The 19,067-nt window shown below is 43.0% G+C and overlaps 1 protein-coding gene across 1 annotated transcript in view; it reads right to left on the bottom strand.

The window, feature by feature from the left end:
* Positions 1-424: 424 nt before the first annotated feature.
* MARCHF11 (membrane associated ring-CH-type finger 11) overlaps positions 425-19,067 on the bottom strand; it is a 99,342-nt gene continuing 80,699 nt past the window's right edge. The window contains exon 4 of the mRNA XM_046000639.1: positions 425-830. Within this exon, the coding sequence (XP_045856595.1) occupies positions 508-830 (323 nt within the window). The 3' untranslated portion in view covers positions 425-507. The remainder of the gene's footprint in view (positions 831-19,067) is intronic.

Raw genomic sequence — 19,067 nt, 5'->3', positions numbered from 1 at the left:
TATTCCAACCCAGCAAAAAAGTCCCGCTCACATTTGCCAACAAGCGCGAGGCACACAGAGGGCCAGTACGCGGCATCGCATCGCCAGTTGGCACTTTGGCACCTGCCCACAGAGTTCCAAACGCTTTCCCGCTAGGAGCATGCCTGAAAAACTACACAGGGAGCTAAAAGTTTGACAAAAATATATTTAAAACAAGCAAGAAAAAATAGTTTCAGCCTTAAGGATAACTTTCATCATTCTTTTTAACCAAGTAGAGTTAAATTATACGTAAAATGATTTCAAGTACCAACTTATAAAAGATGTGATAAGTCAGAAAACAAAGAACCAGAGAACTCTTTTTTTTTTTTTTCAGAAAAATGTATTTGCAATTCAAATGTTCATATAAAAAGCATAAATTTTAAAAAGTTCATAGATGTGTGTTTTTAGAAGTGCTATGGTTTTGCCATTCGTTGCAATTACATTCCCGAATGTGCAGGGTGGTCTGCGCCACGCCGCCTTACACTTGTGTCACACAGACGTCACTCTCATCACAACCTCCCCTGAGCTATTATCCTCTGACAAATCTTCATGGGGCCTCATCCGATTGAACAGATGTAACAACACGTAGCCGCACTGGAACCTCGGGGAGGTTAACTGCGTTGGGTGGACCAAGTTCCTGTTCCGCAGAGCCGTCAACGGCAGCCATAAAGTCCTGCTTGTGGAAGACTCTCCCCGGCTACTTTCTTCGATGTCTGCGGCTTTATCGTAATTTAATACATCCCAGTGTAAGTTAACGGCTCGCCAGCGCTTAAACACTCTGTAAACTGCAGCTCCTTCATGGACAATGAGACCTAAAATTCATGGAAAAATAAAAAAGCCCGTCATGATCAAAAAAGTTAAGAATCTTATTTTATATACAGGTAAGGGATGGAAAAAAAAATAGTCAATTCTCTGTTACTCGTCATCGTCAAAAAATATGGTATCCTGACTTCTCAAATATTGTGGCTAATGGTAAGTTACTTTCCAGATTACACAGGAATAATCAGTCTCCAAAGAATAAGTACACTAACAAGCACAGAGCAAAGTTCTCATGAATATAATTAACTTGCCCCATTACGGCTGAGAACATACCTTGGGCACGTACATTGCCATAAGAGAATCATTAGGTTTATTGATTCATTCATCACCTCTGACTGCCCACTGTGGGCCAAGCAACGTACTGGGGACTCTGATCTCAACTGGTAATTTAGGAAAGAAATACATATTCAAGTCATTACCATCTTCCCGGTTCCTAAAACAATGTCTGACACACAGGAGGTATGATACACGTTTTTCTTATTTTTACTTTCTTCAGTAATTCAACAAAAATTATGTAGCACCTACTTGAGAGTTTCAGGTATATTACGCCTCACTGAGTTTTCACCATGAGCCCCTCCCCCATTTTACAAACAAGGAAGGAGCTCCAGAGCTGACAACGAGTAGCCATGGAGGAGGGTTCCAAACCCAGGCAGCCTTGTTCTAGAGTCCTTGTTCTTTGTTGCCATACAGTAAACGGGATGATTACACATTTCTGAGACAGGCTCTCAGGAAAATAAACAAAGAAAGAACCTCAGGGATCGTTAACTGGCAGCCTGTAACTGGGACACCAGGCTCCATCTCCACCATCCTGCCCAGATGCCGCCACACCCTGCATTTTCACAGTTACATTCAGCCTTGTCCAAGAGCTTTTGAATTGGTGACCCCTCACAAAAAGAAATTCCTTGGGGAGGTCCCTTCATTTGAGAAGCGAGAAGGAACTCTACTTTATGAGGCTCAAATTCCACTGAAAGTCGGTAGAGACATCAGTAAGCATCTTTTCTTAGATGGAAGACGGCATGTAAATACGGCAGGTCAGGGGCGCCTGAGTGGCTCAGGGGAGCTAAGCTTCTGCCTTCGGCTCAGGTCATGATCTCAGGGTCATGATCTCAGGATCCTGGGATTGAGCCCCACATCGGGCTCTCTGCTCAGCAGGGAGCCTGCTTCCCTCTCTCTCTCTGCCTGCTTCTCTGCCTGCTTGTGATCTCTGTCAAATAAATAAACTCTTAAAAAAAAATACGGCACTTCAGGTGGCTACAGGCACTGTTTAATTGAAAGTGAGCGGATCTACCTCCCAGTATTTAGATTTTAGAGTACAGAGCCTAGAGAAACGCTCACAAATGAGAACAAGGAAGTGCGCTAAAAATGTTTACCATGTAGGGGCCCCTGGGTGGCTCAGTCGGTTAAGTGTCTGACTCGTGGTTTCAGCTTAAGCCCTGATCTCAGGGTCGTGCGATGGAGCCCTGCATCAGGCTCTGTGCTTGGACGGGGCAGTGGGGCAGCGGGGCGGCGGGGGAGGGTGGGAGTGGATCCACTTGAGATTCTCTCTTGCCCTCTCCCTCTGCCCCTACCCTCTTTCTTTCTCTCTCTCTCTCAAATAAATAAATCTTTTAAAAAATGCTTATTTCATAATCATTCGCATTTGAGGGGGAAAATCCCAAACAATCTCAAAGTGCGTTCTAAGAAGAATGGATCAACTGTATTATGTGGCTCATTGGATCACAGCCACACAAGTGAAGGGAACAAAGGTCAAATGCACGAAGATGGAGAAATCTTAAAATTTTGAGCAGAAATCTCAAAGTCACATTAAAAAAAACCCTGAAAGTTTCAGAAAGAAATGATGGGGTTAGTAAATCATTATTAATTGAAAAGCCAATAGTGAATCTATGTAAAAAGTATAAAAACATGCATAAAAATAATAACCATGAAAGACATGGTGGGGAGGTAAGAAAAGAAACAAGGTCCAGGAGAGGCTTCAAATAGACCTTCTGACTGTATCTCTAATGTCACTTTGTATACTTTTTTTCTGCCTGAATAATTCATATGTTTAAAATGTCAGAGAATTGATCAGGAAAATTTACCTAAGATGTCTTGAGGGATAGACAACTAAAGTATTGGCGACAAATAGGGAGGTTACCACATTGCACGTGGAGAGCAGAGTGGAAACAGTAAGGAAAACCTAGAGGGACAAAGTAATAAACTTGCCAGATTTTAAAAAATTGATAGAAATAGTAATGCAAGAAGCAGGAAGAATCGGTGTCTCACATTTTTACGGCTGCATAAATGGGTGATTGAAAGGATGATAGTTATCTTCCCATAGGTACAATAAGTAAGTGTTCTGAACATGGGTTTTTTTTGAGAGGATTACTTCATTTTTTTTTGTCAGCTAAAACAATGATAGGTAGGTGATGGAGATACCCAGTTTTTGTTTTTGTTTTTAAATCACAACTGTCTAATACCAGAACTTAAGTTTTATATCGCTCCCTTTCCAGGAGATAACCTTCTGACACATGTAGCTTTAAGGTATTCCCAGGAGGTGAACATAGGCCACTAAAACATGCATGTGGTCCAATAAATAAAAATAGATAATTGCGGAATATCACCAAAATAATGAGAAGGAATGGAAACTTCTGTTAATCATACCAATTGCAAAAATTGTGTTTTGGTCAGCTGCGTTTCCTAAGCAATGACTGACACAACTGATCAGATATTTTTTGGGAAACGGCCAGAATTAGAAGAAAGACTACCAGATATTAATTGATGAATCTATTATTAGCCTTCTGAAATCTCTGTGGGCCATGATTTAACGTTTCTGGCTCATTTTTCCTCATTAAAACACAATCAGAGTACCTAATCTATACTTTCAGCAGGATAGTATGAATATAAATTGAAATTCATCAATTATAAAGCACTCAAATTTCCTCGAGATGTTGGTTCTATAAACACAAGACATTATTATTAACTAAAAAGTCAATAGTGAATCTATGTGGTGAGAAACATTCATTCACACTAATCACAAAACCATTACAGTTTGCAACAGGTTCATTCTGGAGAAGTGCAGTGATGGGGGATGGCTTCACCCCAGGAAACCACTCATTTCACAGGACTCTATTCTTCTTTTATCGATTTCCTTTAAGAGGCCAGAAATCAGATCATTTACTAGAGCTTACAGTCACTTTCTGGGAATACATTCCTGGTAGCCCTTTTCTAAATACATAAGTGTACCCAATGTGCACAAATAAATGCCACAGGTCTTTATAGGACATTTTGAACGGAACTGAGAGAGTTACTTGAAGGTTTCATGAAGCCATAGTCCTCTTGAATTTTCAGCTCCACGAGCTGCTTCTTAGTTGCATTTCAAGTTATGAATGATGCTTAGATTTTGTTTTATTCCTCCATGAGCATTCGGAATTATTCCTTGCCCTTTAGAAGCTTAAAGTTTCCTGAAACAGGAGAATGCACTCCACCCCAACATTGTCCTCCGGAAGGTACATTTCCCCCTTTCTTCTCTGAATCTTCTAGAATCGCAGCAAATGCCTTTTGTACTTGAGGTAATGAGAACATATGGCTACTCCCATCATTGAAATTCAAGAGTCAGGATTCATTTGACTTTAGCCCACAGGCTGAAAATCCAACAATTAAAAATCACGCTGCCATACTTCCTTACTGACGATCTTGTCTCCTCTTGTTTCACAACGGAGAAACTCACTTCCTCTAATAGCGTCACTATCTGAGCAACACCTCAAATTAAGCTTTAAATGAGTTTGTCACCTTGATATTTCAGGTCATGTAAGAATAGGCTTAGATTTATTCTTAGATTGATATTTTTCATCTGAGCCACCAGACGTGAAGGGAAAAGCAATGATAATTTCCGTAAAATGTAAATATTAAATATTTTAGGATACTTGCTACATTATTAATAGCATGGATGTCAACAAGGTATGATTCATAGGAATTTGGGGTTTTGAGAGTTCAGTAATTATGTGTGTGTATGTGTGGTTATCATTTCCCTGCCAGTAACATTTAATTGGAGCACCATTTTATTGATGTGCAAAAGGGACACTTTTGTTAGGAATAATCTTCTTTAAAAAGAGCAAGTTTAAATGTTTCTGGTTTCACTGAAATAAAAGCACAGTATTGGTGTATAGGTAAAATATCTCCCAGATTTGTAAGTCGTGTGTTGGTTGAAATTCTTATATGGTAGTAGAAAATGAATTGCCCAAAGAAATGATGGGAGAGACTATCAAGGTACATATATGCTCATACATGTGTGCACACACACACCACTTGTTCGTGTCTATTTCAATACAAAGAAATGATGTGTTATAATGAACAGAGACTTGCCAAATTTATAGTCAAAAACAAATAAATTTTGATATTAACAACCAAACTACTGATCAAATAATTTCATTTCTTGTGTTACCTGTCTCAGCTCTTGTTCAAATAAGTTTGGCTGTTTTTCAAAACTTAAATTTTTATCAAGGATCTGTTTTGTGCCAAGCACTGTACTAAGTGCTTTATTTGCATGATTTTCACTTAATCTTGACATCGACTCTACAAATAGATACCGTGATTGAACAATTTCATGGTTGAGGAAATTGAGACATGGAGAGATTTAATAACTGTTGAAGCCCTAATCCTTCATGTGATGGTACTTCAAGGTAGGAACTTCGGGAGCGTTATTAGGGCTATTTTAAATCATGGGTGGAAGCTTTCACGATAGGATTAATGCCTTTCTGTAAAGTGGAAGAGACACCAAGAAAAGGCCATGTGAGGACACATGAGAATGACAACCATCCTCAAACCAAAATGAGAGACCCGACTTAACACTGAACATGCTGGCATCCTGACCTTGGACTTCCCAGCCTCCAGAACTGTAAAAAATAGATGTCCTTTGTTTCAGCCATCCAGTCTGTGGTATTTTGCTATAAAGACTTGAACAGACAAAGACAGACCATGTAGATCTACAACACTCTCATTTAAAATATGAGTAAATTAAGCCTTGGAGACTGTGATTTGGGCAAAGTTATATAATTAGCTGCCATTTTTAATATCCTTGTGTGTCACTGGCATTGTTATATCTCTAAGAGGCCCAATGAAACAGTACTTTTCTCCTTCCCTACCCACAAGAAGAAAGTTGTTGAGGGCAACACTACGTTGGTGAGAGCCTCCTCTGGGAAACTGCATCCACCCTGAGCTTTCCCAAGAAGAACAAGGTCCACAAAGGGATAAAGGCTAAAGCCCTATGTGCTGTTCAATCAAAACGACCTTCGCGAGAGCTGAAGAATTTGCAACATACAGCAGATATTTGGCAGAAAAGGCTCTTGACTGTGAAAACTCCAAGATTTCTAGATTAAATTTCACCACTGTCCATTGCCAAGATTTCTTTCGGTCTCTTCCTCTCTCCCCACCTCAAACAGTGAAATTTACACATACTCTACAAAATACAACCGATGTCATTCTGAGAAGTCAGTGTGCACCAGAAGCAGAATGGGGACTTTGGGTCCCATTTAATCCCACTCAGTTGGTTAGGTGTCTATCTTAGGCTCAGGTCATGATCTCAGGGTGCTAGGATCAAGCCTCAAGTTGGTGGGAGGTGAGGGGGTGGTCCCTGCTCAGCTGGGAATCTGCTTCTCCCTCTGCTCCTTCCTCACTTTTTCTCGCTCTCTTTCAAATAAATAAAATCTTAAAAAAAAAAAAGTTGAATCTTGTTAATATGAACCTTGAAGAAATAATCATGAGTGATTCTTTCTTTGTACACTGAATGCTTTTTTTGAAATGAACTATATGCACAGCTTAAAGAAAAAAACAAAAGTGCAAAAATATAAAACTTACAAAGATGAAGACTGAAAGACGATATAATATATACCATCACTGAAGTCCCTAGATTCACAAGACAAGGCCATCATAAACTGGTATCTTAAAAGTCAAGTCTCTGGGACCTACAATGCCCTGATTATGTATGGTGATTTTTGTGAAAATGTATTTCTGGTGTTGCCCATATCATAACAAATAATGTTAAGAAATAGCCCACATAAAATGCACTTACATCTAAAAAAGATGAGTTGATTTTTCCATTGTTGAATATAAATTATATATATATATATATCATTCTGAGAATATATTAATTCATAGATTTAAGTTGAGAATGTCAGGCTAATCATGAGAGCATAAAGTCCAGGGACTTAAACAGTCAAACTATTGGTAAAATCTTCTGTGCAAGAAATGTAATAAGAATAAGAATTATTCACAAACTTCCCACAGCACAAAAACTCTTGCAACTAGAGGCTGGCTAATTTCCAAATACTGATGATCTGACCCACCCAGCCCCAAAGTAGAGTACACAAGAGTACCCATTACAATAGTGAAGACCCTGAGTGATTGTTCCTCTGAGAGTTCACAAAAGAAAATTGATGGTGGGGCACCTGGGTGGCTCAGCGGGTTAAAGCCTCTGCCTTCAGCTCAGGTCATGATCCCAGGGTCTCGGGATCGAGCCCTGCATCGGACTCTCTGCTTGGCTGGGAGTCTGCTTCCTCCTCTCTCTCTCTCTCTCTCTCTGCCTGCCTCTCTGCCTACTTGTGATCTCTATCTGTCGAATAAATAAATCTTTAAAAAAAGAAAAAAAAAAAAAAGAAAATTGATGGTGTCTGTCCTATGACTCTGCCATTCTCCCTGTTCTCCTGTCTGCTCAGTGAAAGTCCAGTCATCAGGCTGGATGCAAAGAGCACACAGGCACTAGATCTTTCATGTTGATGATGTCACCACCTGGCGACTGAAGAAGATAGCAAAGCCAAATTTTAATAAGGAGTATAATAGTTTACTCACTGGTGGGGAATGAAGGACAGGGATGAATGGCAGGGAATGAAGGACACTCTTTTCCAAAAGGTCCCGACAAAGGTTGAATTTGTTTCTTTTTTGTTGTTGTTGTTTATTTATTTATTTATTGTTTCTTGATCTGCTATCCCTATTTCAGTTGCTGACCATCCCCCAAGTCAGTTAGGCTAAAACCTTGGAATCACCTAGGCTCCTCAATCCTCTTGCACAAAATTCTGCTAATTCTATCTTCTGAGAAAATCTGTGGTAAAGCTGTAAGACAGAGACTTCTCTGGAATGATCACTCGCCTACATTTTCATGATGAACTATTATTAAACATCTTCAAGGTCCAAATTCTCTCATAATTTCTTCTCTGACCCACTCAAAATTAATCCTTCTCTCCTACCTTCTACCTCACCACAAAGGAAATACCTGCACTGTTTTCCTTATTACCTGTACTGGAATAATTTGATTCTATGCCCATGACCTCAATCAGCTGTGTGCTCCCTAAGGACAGGAGCCCGACTCCTACTTCAATGTTTGAAAGACAGCAGAAACTCAAAAATCTTCACTGAATGAGAAACAGAAGAGTAGCCATCACTGGGATTTAAGGGATGACAAGGGTCAACTTAAGTCTAGTCATGAGGGTGTCATGAACACAAAATTAAATTAAATTTAAAGTATTGTTCTTTAAAATGGTAAAGTACTACCTTAAGATATCAAACTAAGACAATGGGACACGCGACATGCACTCCAAGACTAGAGATGAAAAAAGCTTAGGAATCAAGGCCCATGTTTCATACATATATAAGCATATGTATGCATACACACAAACACACACACACACACACACACACACACATACACACGGCCTGGCAGGGGCTAGAAGAGCTCAATTCCTTTGCAAGGACTTATTTTCAGTCCCAGTAAACTGTAGGCGACTCCTCCATGGTATTGTTCCCTCGTCATCAAATGTCACCCCGCATCCAGCAGTCACGAACCCAGCTAGTCACAAAATGACTACAGTCAGGCCTAAGGCCCAAGAGGTCAATATGGATTCTTCTCTGCTATTTCCATGCAAAACAGGGAGCATAAAAGAGATTGTCCATTCATTCGACTATCTGCTGTTCTAAGAAGCCAAACTATCAATCAATCATTGTAATGATTTCTTTTCTTAGTAGATAGGAGACTCCTGATCTTTCGATGACTAGCCCTGCCTCTCAAATCTACCTCTGGCACAGTCACAGAACATTCCTCAAAAGCTGCAGATTTTGTTAGTGTTACAAAACACATGATATGTTAATTTTTTAAAGGATTAAGAGAATTCACAGGAGAGAAGAATTGTTATATCATCTAAGTTTCTACCCAAAAGTGTCTGTGGAAAAAAAGTCACCTATGGACATGATTCTTTCAATAAAAGAAATGAAGGAATAAGCCCACTGCCCTTAGAGATGACAAAGATATCCTAGAGTCCTCCTATATCTGGGAGCATGGACTAGAACTAGTTTAACTTCTGCTGAATACAACTTCAAGTCTGTCCTTTGAGTCATGAGCAGATGAAACACCTTGCAGCAATGGGGTGATGTCATCTATCACAGCAATCAGCAGTGGACGTAATCACTGAATTTCAAAATTAGAAAATACTGGGTATGATTTCATCTAATCCCTTTGTTTTGGGGCATGAGGACTCTGAGGCCCAGAGAAGTGACATGGCTTGCCCAAGGGTCCACAGTTAGTGCTAGAGCCCAGGGTCAGAGCCAGACCTTTGATGCCTAGTCCAGTGTGCTTTATACTCTGCACGGTCTCAGACCTCAAGAGCCATCCTTGGCCAAAGTCGGTCCACACTAGTGTCTCCATGGCCCAGGAGATACTATACCATGAAGGAGATAGAATCACAGTCTCTTCAGTAACACCCAAACCTGGGATGAATGATAAGTTCTCCTCTGGTCTTTATCTTAAAGAGTACAGTGCAGCATTGGGAAGGATTACAGTGACCCTCACAATTTATAGAAGTAACTCTGCAAACCCCAGTACAGCACTATGGGGTTAAAACCCTATCAGTGTCCATTTTTATCTATTAATTAAAGTTTTTAGAATTGGGGATCTACTTTGGTAGATTTCCGTTTCTTTCCCCCACATTCTAGTATACGGACTGAACACAGATCTTTTGCTTTTCTTAAGTAGGCTCCAAACTGAGATCAAGAGACAGTTGCTGAAAGGACTGAGCCACACAGGTGTCCCAGAGCAAACACAATTCTTAGGAGACTGTTAGTGGGCTTTTTCTAGTGGCACGTAGAAACCCAGCTAATTTGCCTTCTTCTCCAATGGATAAACCGTCTACTGCAAACTCACAGAACATGATTTTATTCATCTCTAGAGCAAAGCATATATGTATTAGCTGTTCTATTTTTCAGGACTAGAACAATACTTAAAAAGATCTAAACTAAAATATCCAGAGCCTGTTTATCTTTAGGACTGTAATGGGCTACTTCATCTTTGTGGGCTTTGTTTTTCATTTATTTTAAATTGTACAGGCAGTGGGTAAAAATTCCGAACAGAAGCAACTACCTAAACATAAATAAAATTTCTAACTCTTTGATTTCATTCACACAACCTCAGTAAGGTTTTTTTTTAATCAAAAGTATTAATGGATTTTTTAACCTGAATATTAAAATGCTCAGACCTCAGCTTTCCCTAATATTCTATTCGGTGACCTAGCAACAAAATTCAAGATTTAGATGTAATTCTTTACATATGTAATTCTTATTTGGAAATTGTCTCACTCAGATCAGTGGAAAGCGATTGCTCTTGGAATGCTGTCTTAAGTCTTTTCCATTCTCTACTAGTATTTCTGCATGGCTCTATTAATTTAGAATACATGAGTAAAGGTTTCATAAAATGGCTACATTACTTTGGGTTTGGGAGGAAATTTTTTCCCCCATTTCTGATCTAAATTCAGCACCCCCCCAAAAGGTATTTATTCTCATTGTTAGCCTCAGGTGTTTGAGACACCAACTGATGGTGGTTTCACTTCCTGAATAAACAACATCTTGCAAATGAACCATTCAAGCTCAGCATACATGAAGGGGTATTTACTAAATAATAAATTGAATTAACTCAATCACATAAATATTCTAACACAGGCTCTGGAGGACAAGGTCTGGATTCCAGTCTCGGGTCCCTCTTCCACTCTGTGTGACCTTGGGCAGGGATGGGGGTGGTCCTCCTTAATGGTGCCTCAAGTGCTTTCATCTCTGAGACAGGAACAGCAACAGCACTTAGACCTGGCAGGGGAGTGTCATGAAGGTGAAATGGAAAATCCCTTTGTATAGAACTTGTATTAGAAAACAAAACCTGAGCCATTATCACAGTGTGGTCTTTAAAACCTTATTCCTACATATCTGGAAGCCGCCGAAGACAAGTACAAGCTTCATTTCTGTGCCCCTCTCTCTGCTTCCTGAGTTTGTCTCCGGCTCCCTGTTGGCGCCCCCCGAGGCCCCCAGCCTCTGTGCTGCGCATGGACACATCATCAGAAGAGGCATCATATTCACACTCTCTTTGGTGAATAAAGCTCTTGGCTGTAGAATAGTCTGGAGCCAGGAGATCCAGAGAGAGGCAGGTTCGGAAGAACCATCTCCAGGATTTTAGGCTCGGGAGCTGCCTCTTCATATCATGGTTCCCTCTGCCACACAATCGACTCTGATCTGTCCTCCCAGGAAAACTTCCCGTTCTGAGCTGGTGGCCTCAATACCAACCACGTCTCCCACAGGCCTAGGGACACAATCAGATCCCTCAAAGGCTGCTTGGCTGTGCAGGAGCCTCACACATTTAAATTCCCACAGCTCTTCTTCCAGAAAACAGTAAAGCCACACAAAAGAAGGGGTAAAGTTGCACAAAACACGTGTGATCACGTGAGCACACAGGGTAGCCACGAAGACAGCCCCTCCTGGCCCCTTGGCCGCTCTCAACCATCCCTGATGCTCTGTCCCCTGATTCCCGGACCCCCTTGGCCCTCTTGACATACACGACTTTGTAGTTCAGGCTGCTGTGGATGACCCAACCATGACCTGAGGTGCAGGACCCTCGCCCTCTGCTGCCCCCCCCCCTTCACTCCCATCTGGGCCCTTCCCTTCCAGAAACTGCTCCAGCTGCAAGCTTCGGGACTCTCCCACGGGGTGCCAACAGCCACTGCCTCCCAGGCTTCTTACCCACTTTCTTAATCTCTGCGCACCCTCCTCCACTCCTGAAGGCCGAGCCCCTGGACAGCACATTCCTTCCCAACTGGCCATTTCTTTCTGGCTTTGGTTCCTTCCCCAGCGCCAAGAAAACATCGCCCCCCCCCCCCCCCACTCACGCCACCAGCCCCGGAGATGAAAGTCAAGACCGCCAGTTCTGCTCAGCTCTCTGCAACTCTGCATTACAAACCCCATCTCAGCCCGGCCTCAAAGTTCACCTCTCTCCACTTGCTCCTTGTCCCCAGTGAGTGAAAAAGAGCCACGCGGTCTTGCAAGTCGGGGCCACCCTCATTCCAGCCTCCAGGGGGCGCTCTATCTTGCCCACGGCAGGTACCAAAGACTCCCGCATTGATTTTCATTTTTAAGGCTCCCCTTAGATGCTTTCCCACACTGTGCCTTGACCCTACTACCAAGTGGACTGAGAACGGGAGGTCTTCTGCCAGGAAGCCCTTCACCTTGTTCTCCAGGAGCAGCGCAGTCAGCCATGCCCCGCTGTGCCCACTCTCCCCCTTCTGGCCCTTCTCCGGGGCACCACGCCCCTCCTGAGCAAGGTCACCCCTCCCCTGAGTGCTGGGTGCCAGTTCTGCATTCACATAGGCATGGAGCTGTTCATTCTTCAATCTTTTCTCTGGTTTCTTCTGGATCTTTCTTCTCAGCATTTGTCCCTGCCTGGCTCTACCATTAAAACAAATAAACAGGAACTTTTCTCAATTCCACACCCAACTCCAGGTTCTGCTCTCACTTGACTGGGTCCTTGTTCAGCCAAGATTGGTGAACCTACATTCCGAGCCCCCTTCTGCCTGTCCCAGCCATTCTCGGCCACCATAACCTTTGTGTCAAGTCATCCAACACCTACACTGCCAAATACAGTGAGTACGTTTTGGCTTCATCCACCGGCTCTCCTGGGACCTGGCAATACTGGCGGGGTGCCCCCTGCAAAGTTCCTTCCTTCCTCCTCCCCGTGCCTGACCCACTTTTTTCTCCCCTAGTCATGCCCGCTGCCTGTTCTGAGTCTCTGTGTTCCTCAAACTGCTGTTCATCTTGCCGAGACCACTTTTCCCTGCAGACCGCGGCTTCGACTACCACATGTCCATCTCCAGCTCAGATTTCTACCCTGCGCTCCAGACTCCTATATCCAGCCACTTCCTGGCCATTTCCACTGGATTCTTCAGAACTTCTGCAAAAAGAAAATGTTCGAACAGAACTTAGCATCTTTTCCTCCCATCTGCCAATCAGACTCTTTGAATTACCCCTGATGGCCCCTCTCCTTTTCCATTTCCGCCCCCCCATTTCCGCCCAGCCTCCACTGATTCCATCGCTGTTTTCTTGTGATCAACCTCTTTTAATTCCAGCAGCTGTCTATCTACCTTAATGATGGGCCTAATCCTTGCCGGGCTTATTATCTTCTTGCCTTCCCGGCCTGTCCTCTGCACCCGCCACCCTCTTCTATCCACTCCCTTCTATCCACTCCCAGCTATCAAAGCTCTTTCTTTAACATCATGCTGCCCAGTCACGTGCAGCAGACCACCCTCCAGGGGTTCTCTGAGCTTTCTGGGTTGGGTCCCACACCCATGTCCCACCCACAGGATTCCTCTAGACAATCTAGACCTCAATTCCTCTGCTACTCTCCCAGCGAGCATCTTTTGCTCTTGTCACACCAAATTCCCTAGGAGTCCTCCAAAATACACGTTTTCATGTGTCGATAGGCTCAGGCAGCTGCCTCTTTCTGGCCCCTTTCATGCTCTTCTTTAAAGCGTAGCTCAAATAAGCTAAAGTGTAGCTCAAGATTGCTTCCTCCCCATGGATTCTGCTGCCCCGTGAAGATGTCGAACCAAACTCCTCACACCTGCCTCATGTGTATTTGTCTCCCGACACCTTCCATTTCCCATTTCAATTGCTTATTTCCCTGTCTCTCGCCAGCAGCTGGAGAGCAGAGAACATGTTCCATTCCAGGCTCCACAAACCCTTTCTGGAAAGGGCCAGACAGTAAATATTTAAGGCTATGTGAACATTATGGTCTCTCACTGACGAGATTGGAACTACTCATCGACAGCACATAAATGAATGGGTAGGTCTGTGTTCCAATAAAACATTATTTATGGGCACTGAAATTTATATTTGATGTAATTTTCATATGTCACGAAATAATATTCTTCTCTCAATATTTTTTAAACCATTTCAAAATGTAACAACCATGCTTAGATCATGGGCTGTTCAAAAACGGGCCCTGGACCCTGTTCTATTAATACCTCTACCCTGCAGTCCAGGCGATAAATACACAGTCAACACCCAGCAAATGTGGGCTTCATATATGACTGGTGCCCCTTCGGCTCAGCTGGCCCCAGTCAAGAGAGATGGTGAAAGGGTCATCTTTTCTGGGGAGGAAAGAGAAGTCAACAACATGAGAATGGCTGGTCTGCTGCTCTGCTAACTATTCAACATTTCTCCAAAAGAGCTTGAACTTTACCAGGTCAAGGGAGAGGAAGGCAATGGCTTGTGTTTTCTCCCCCATGAGGAAGCCTAAAGAGTTACTTTGCTTTGAGGGTCCACTTCAGGCACTGCGCTGAAGGACAAGTAGCAAAAACAAGTCCTTCTCTTCTATTTCCTGGGGTTTAAAGGCAGCAATGTCTCTACTAATCAGCCATGATCATAACCTTTAGAGAAATTCATAAACTTCAGTATCATTAAGGCATAGAAACGCCTTTAATTTGTACCTCCAGAGTAAAGTGCTAATAGTGGAGCACTTCTCAAGGCATAGAAAAGGTGAAGGTTTGTTTTTCCTCCGACAGTTCTGAGTTACAAAGCTCTACTCTGCTCCTCCCCTGACGGGCCTGACCGCGATGTGCTCAGAAGCGAGAAATGCAGGGACCAGAGGACGGACTCCTGCTTCGGACTCTGTCTAAAGGAAGCCGCGGCATTTCCTGGGGCATGGTGCCTGCTCAGACATGCTGAAGTCAGGAAGGAATGATCGATGCCTGCCAAGGAGTTCTACTCTATTTAAGAAATAATTCCAAATGAGCTAGCAGAGCACGCAAGTCTGGTAGCGGTCATGGATGGCCATGGTGGTACTCGACCCAGCAGAGCGGCCGCCCTCCCGGACAGACCAGCCTCGGCCTGGGAGGATGTTGGAAGGGAATCCCAGAAAGGCTCTGGGCAAGAGTAGAAGGAGGCTTTTGTCCTCCCTGCATTAGCGGCTGGACCGCGTTCTGCTCAGTCGCCAAACTGAAGCACTGGAGGGGTACGGATGCCTCGTCGAGCCACCGTTCCGGAAATGGAAGCGTTTCTTGGAGCAGAAGGGGCTGATCGTCTTATCCGTCGGGAGGGAAGACTGTGATATGAAGACTCAGAAAGGAAGTACGGGCCTAGTCAAGTTCCCTAGTTATTCTGCCAACCGCTGTTTAAGCGGAGCCGCCTTTTCCACATGCCTTAGGATTCGGGCAGATGCTTCCACATCAGCCTTTCCCAGGACACTGCACAGCCTCCCGCAATGCCATCTCCGACGACTGTACGGGGGGGTCGAGGGGGCTTTCCTTCCCAGGCAGCTGCTTTCCGCAGCTCAGACCCCAGACTTGGGGGTGCGGGTGCCGGTGTGACTGGGGTGGGAGAGTGTGCAAGGCCCATGAAAGCCTGGATCTGGGCTTCCAGTGTTCTGCGATTTAAAAAAAAAAAAAAGAAGAAGCTACATCTATTTGGAGTCTTGCCATCAAACTTGCTGACAGTTTTGAACGGGGTGGGGCTGCCCGGCTCATGGGGCCCTGAGAAGAGGTTGTGGGGGTGTCGGTGGTGGACATCTGTCCTCCCCACTTCCCGTAGAGGAGGCCCGCCCAGTCGCTCTGGATTCTAGGGTCGTGGCTCTCCTGTTCATCAGGCATCCTCAAGCCCTCTGTGCAGGACAGCGTCTACACGGGCCCCAAAGAACGTGAGGAACGGGACTGTTCTCGTGGTAACTACGTTTTTCACTCGGAACCATTTGCTAGACTCTCTGCAATAACCCAATATTGTCTCTCTGCAATAACCCAAGGGTTTTTTGTTTTTTGTTTTTTTAAATGAACGTTTTATGAACTTTGCCTAAATTTCTCTTTAAACACACTCATCCATGTGGTTGATGGTCCTGCCTGACAGCGCGAGAACCAAAGGCTCTACTGGGGTCTCCAGCAAACCCATTTTCTTTCTGCCCTAAATTATGGCACTTTCCAACTTCCAATGCTAATTTCTTTCAAACTCCTTAAGTAAATATGTTGTTTTTCACTGAAACTCCTTCAGGAAATATTGTCAACTTCTGAATCATGCTGAGAAGTGCCAGAGAGCATGGAAATTTTTAAACAAGAGAGATTCCAAAAGTCATTTATATTTGCTTGGAATGCATTAGAATTCTTTTTCCCGAGTTGATTTACTTTCTTAATCATGCTTTGCTTATGCTAATTGGTTTATATTTGTGGAAAGCGAGCCACAGGAAGGAAGACAATCTAAAAGCATCATTTTAGGAACAAAACAACCCGGGCACGACCACTGGCCCTCTGCTGTGAGAAGAACTCATCTGTGGTCAACAAGAGTTGAATTATCCTGAAATTCTTGGACAAAATTCTTTACTTTTCCTCATATAATATCACAGAATCAGAAAAGCTGCATTTTAAGCTCCGTGTCAGTAAAAGGTTCGATCACGTGTAACTTTTAGCTGCTTTGCCTGGTGGGAAGAAAATAGCACAGTGAAGCAATATTGAAAGCATGAGAGAAATTACCTTGGTTTTTAACATGTAAACATACGTCTCATATAATCAAGGACTGCAGGAATATGCGGTATTTATTTATCTGAAGTTCTATAGTAAAATGTGAATATATTACCAACAGGTAATTCTACCTGGTTTGTTTGAGTGTGCCCAAGAACCTTGAGCTAGACAGATCATCAAGTATGAAAAACAGATTTTTCAAAACTAATGGCTGTAAGAATTCACATGAATTTTTAAAAATTAATTAGATTGAGACTAGAGGAAAATAAAACCTGACATTGGAGGTACGAAATTTCTGCAGAAGGAGAGTTGTTGTTTTTTTCCCCCACTACTGACGATAATTGGCACATGAAGGAAAAGTTATTTTGATCTGATCTTCATTCAAGTGTATGTATCAGGTTATTTTTTAAAATTCCCTAATCTCTGCAGTTTTCAAAGGCAGGATGACATAAGCAATCTTAGTATAGTTTATTGCATTATTTGAATGGAGCCCCAAGAGGGATTTTTGGTTCCCAGTGGGTCCGTGTGCATGTCTCTTCCATCCGGTGCGCCTGTGTTTTAATCTGAGAAATAGAATAAGAGGGAGAACAGGCAATAATAGCCTCAGTGCTTTAGCCACAGACCCAAGTGACAGAGGGAGGCAATTTTCCTAAAAGCAATTTCTGGGAGCCCTTTCTACATGAAAAGAGAGACAGAGAAATGAACTCCTGGAGTGTTTCATGGTATCAGAGCTAGGAGAAACTGGTCCTGAGCTCCTTGCACGTGTGGGGGAATGCGGGGTGTCTGAGAGGCGTCATCTCTGACCTTGATCCTGTCTTCTGACTTCATGCTCAGGAAGAAGAGGTGGAGTACTTACAGGACAGAGCTAGTCTGGGCCCCTGCCCACCACACCCCAAGAGACACCAGGCAGGATGAACTGCCCTAAGAGCAGGGGGCCCCGCACGGATGTTCTTATTCTCTTAAGGTAAAATTGCCCCTTGCAAACAGTTGCAAGACAGACTTTAAGGAAAGCACTTAAATAGAGCTCAAACTACCAATGAAAATATCAAAAGACGGATATCCATTTTGGTCAAGGTGTGGGGAATGGGAATTGTCATACAATGAGGGGAGGACAAACTGGCAAAGCCTTTTTTAGAGAACAAAAAATGGGGCAGGTACTTATTCGTCAGCCCAGACTTTGCACTTCTTGGAACCTTGCCTACGGAAATACTCATTGGCAGCATGGCTTTTAATGGCGAAGATTGGTAACAACCAGGATGTCCATCAGTAGAAGAAAAGTAAACGGTTGTACATAACACAGGGAAAAATCTCTAGATCATGTCATTGAATGAAAATGCTGATTTTTTTAAACAATGAATAATATGATCCCACTTATAATTACCTACATGTCTGTATCCCCACATGGATATAAACCCAATAAGAAAGATCTGGCAGAATACCAAAACGCTGGGGTGCGGGAACCTTTCCGCAAAGGGGAGGACACAACAGAGCAGTATGAGTGAAGTGGCCTTCTTTTAAACTTTATATATTCATAAAATGGGCTTATTTCAATACATGTATATTTATACTATGTGGACAATTAAGACATTTTTTTTTAAAGAACAAAAGTGATCCAAGTTTTTAAATTTTATAAGCATATCTGGTCCCTTTCCTTGGTATCTCAGGGAGGATCCAAACATTTTCCAGATATGGAGTTGGCACGAATTTATAGTGTTAGTGAGATTAGACATAAGTACCGCTATCCCTATTTCAGGAATCCCACTAACCTAATGGGGTTTCAGTCTTATTTTGTTGCTTCAACACGAAACAGGACTCTCCTCATCAAGTTCTACCAGACACTGAAATGACTTGGTAACCTTTTAGAAGCAAGTTAATCACATGAATCCCTGTCCTCATGGCTGACTCCAGTCATTTTAGTCGTTACGAAATGCCGTCTCCTTTGGGAAAAGCGTCCTCTGAATCACACAACCAGTGAAAGTGACAGCCTTCTGTTTTCTCAGTGTGTGGAGTGTGGAGGTAAGAACCAAATCCCGAGCCCAGAGCCTCCTGCTGTGCATTTGCTCTTCATTTCCGGGTTTGCTAATCTTCCTTTGTCCCTGGGCAAATCTCAGGAGGAGCCAACCTTGGGTGATTCACCCTAAATTACTGCCCTGGGCTAACACAACTCAGTGATTTAAATCCTTTATATTAGTTCCCCTGGTACACAATCATAGTTGGAATGCCAACTGTTTAAATATTTAAAAGAGCCCCCCAAGTGTAATATAAAGTTATCTCTTTGCACTTCAACCTTTAAGACCCGTCCCCCTTTCATGGCTCTCTGTCTACCTCTTGCCCTCCTCCCACACCTTTAACACCTTTCTCTTAATCCTCTTCAATTCATTCTTACTTTCTTCATCCGTCTTGGTACAGAGCTTGTTATTTAGGAAACACAAGCTATTTATACAGGTGAGGGAAACT

This window comes from Meles meles, chromosome 3 (assembly GCF_922984935.1).
Source record: "Meles meles chromosome 3, mMelMel3.1 paternal haplotype, whole genome shotgun sequence".
NCBI classification, from domain to species: Eukaryota; Metazoa; Chordata; class Mammalia; order Carnivora; family Mustelidae; genus Meles; species Meles meles.
This window is presented reverse-complemented; position numbering and strand designations above follow the sequence as displayed.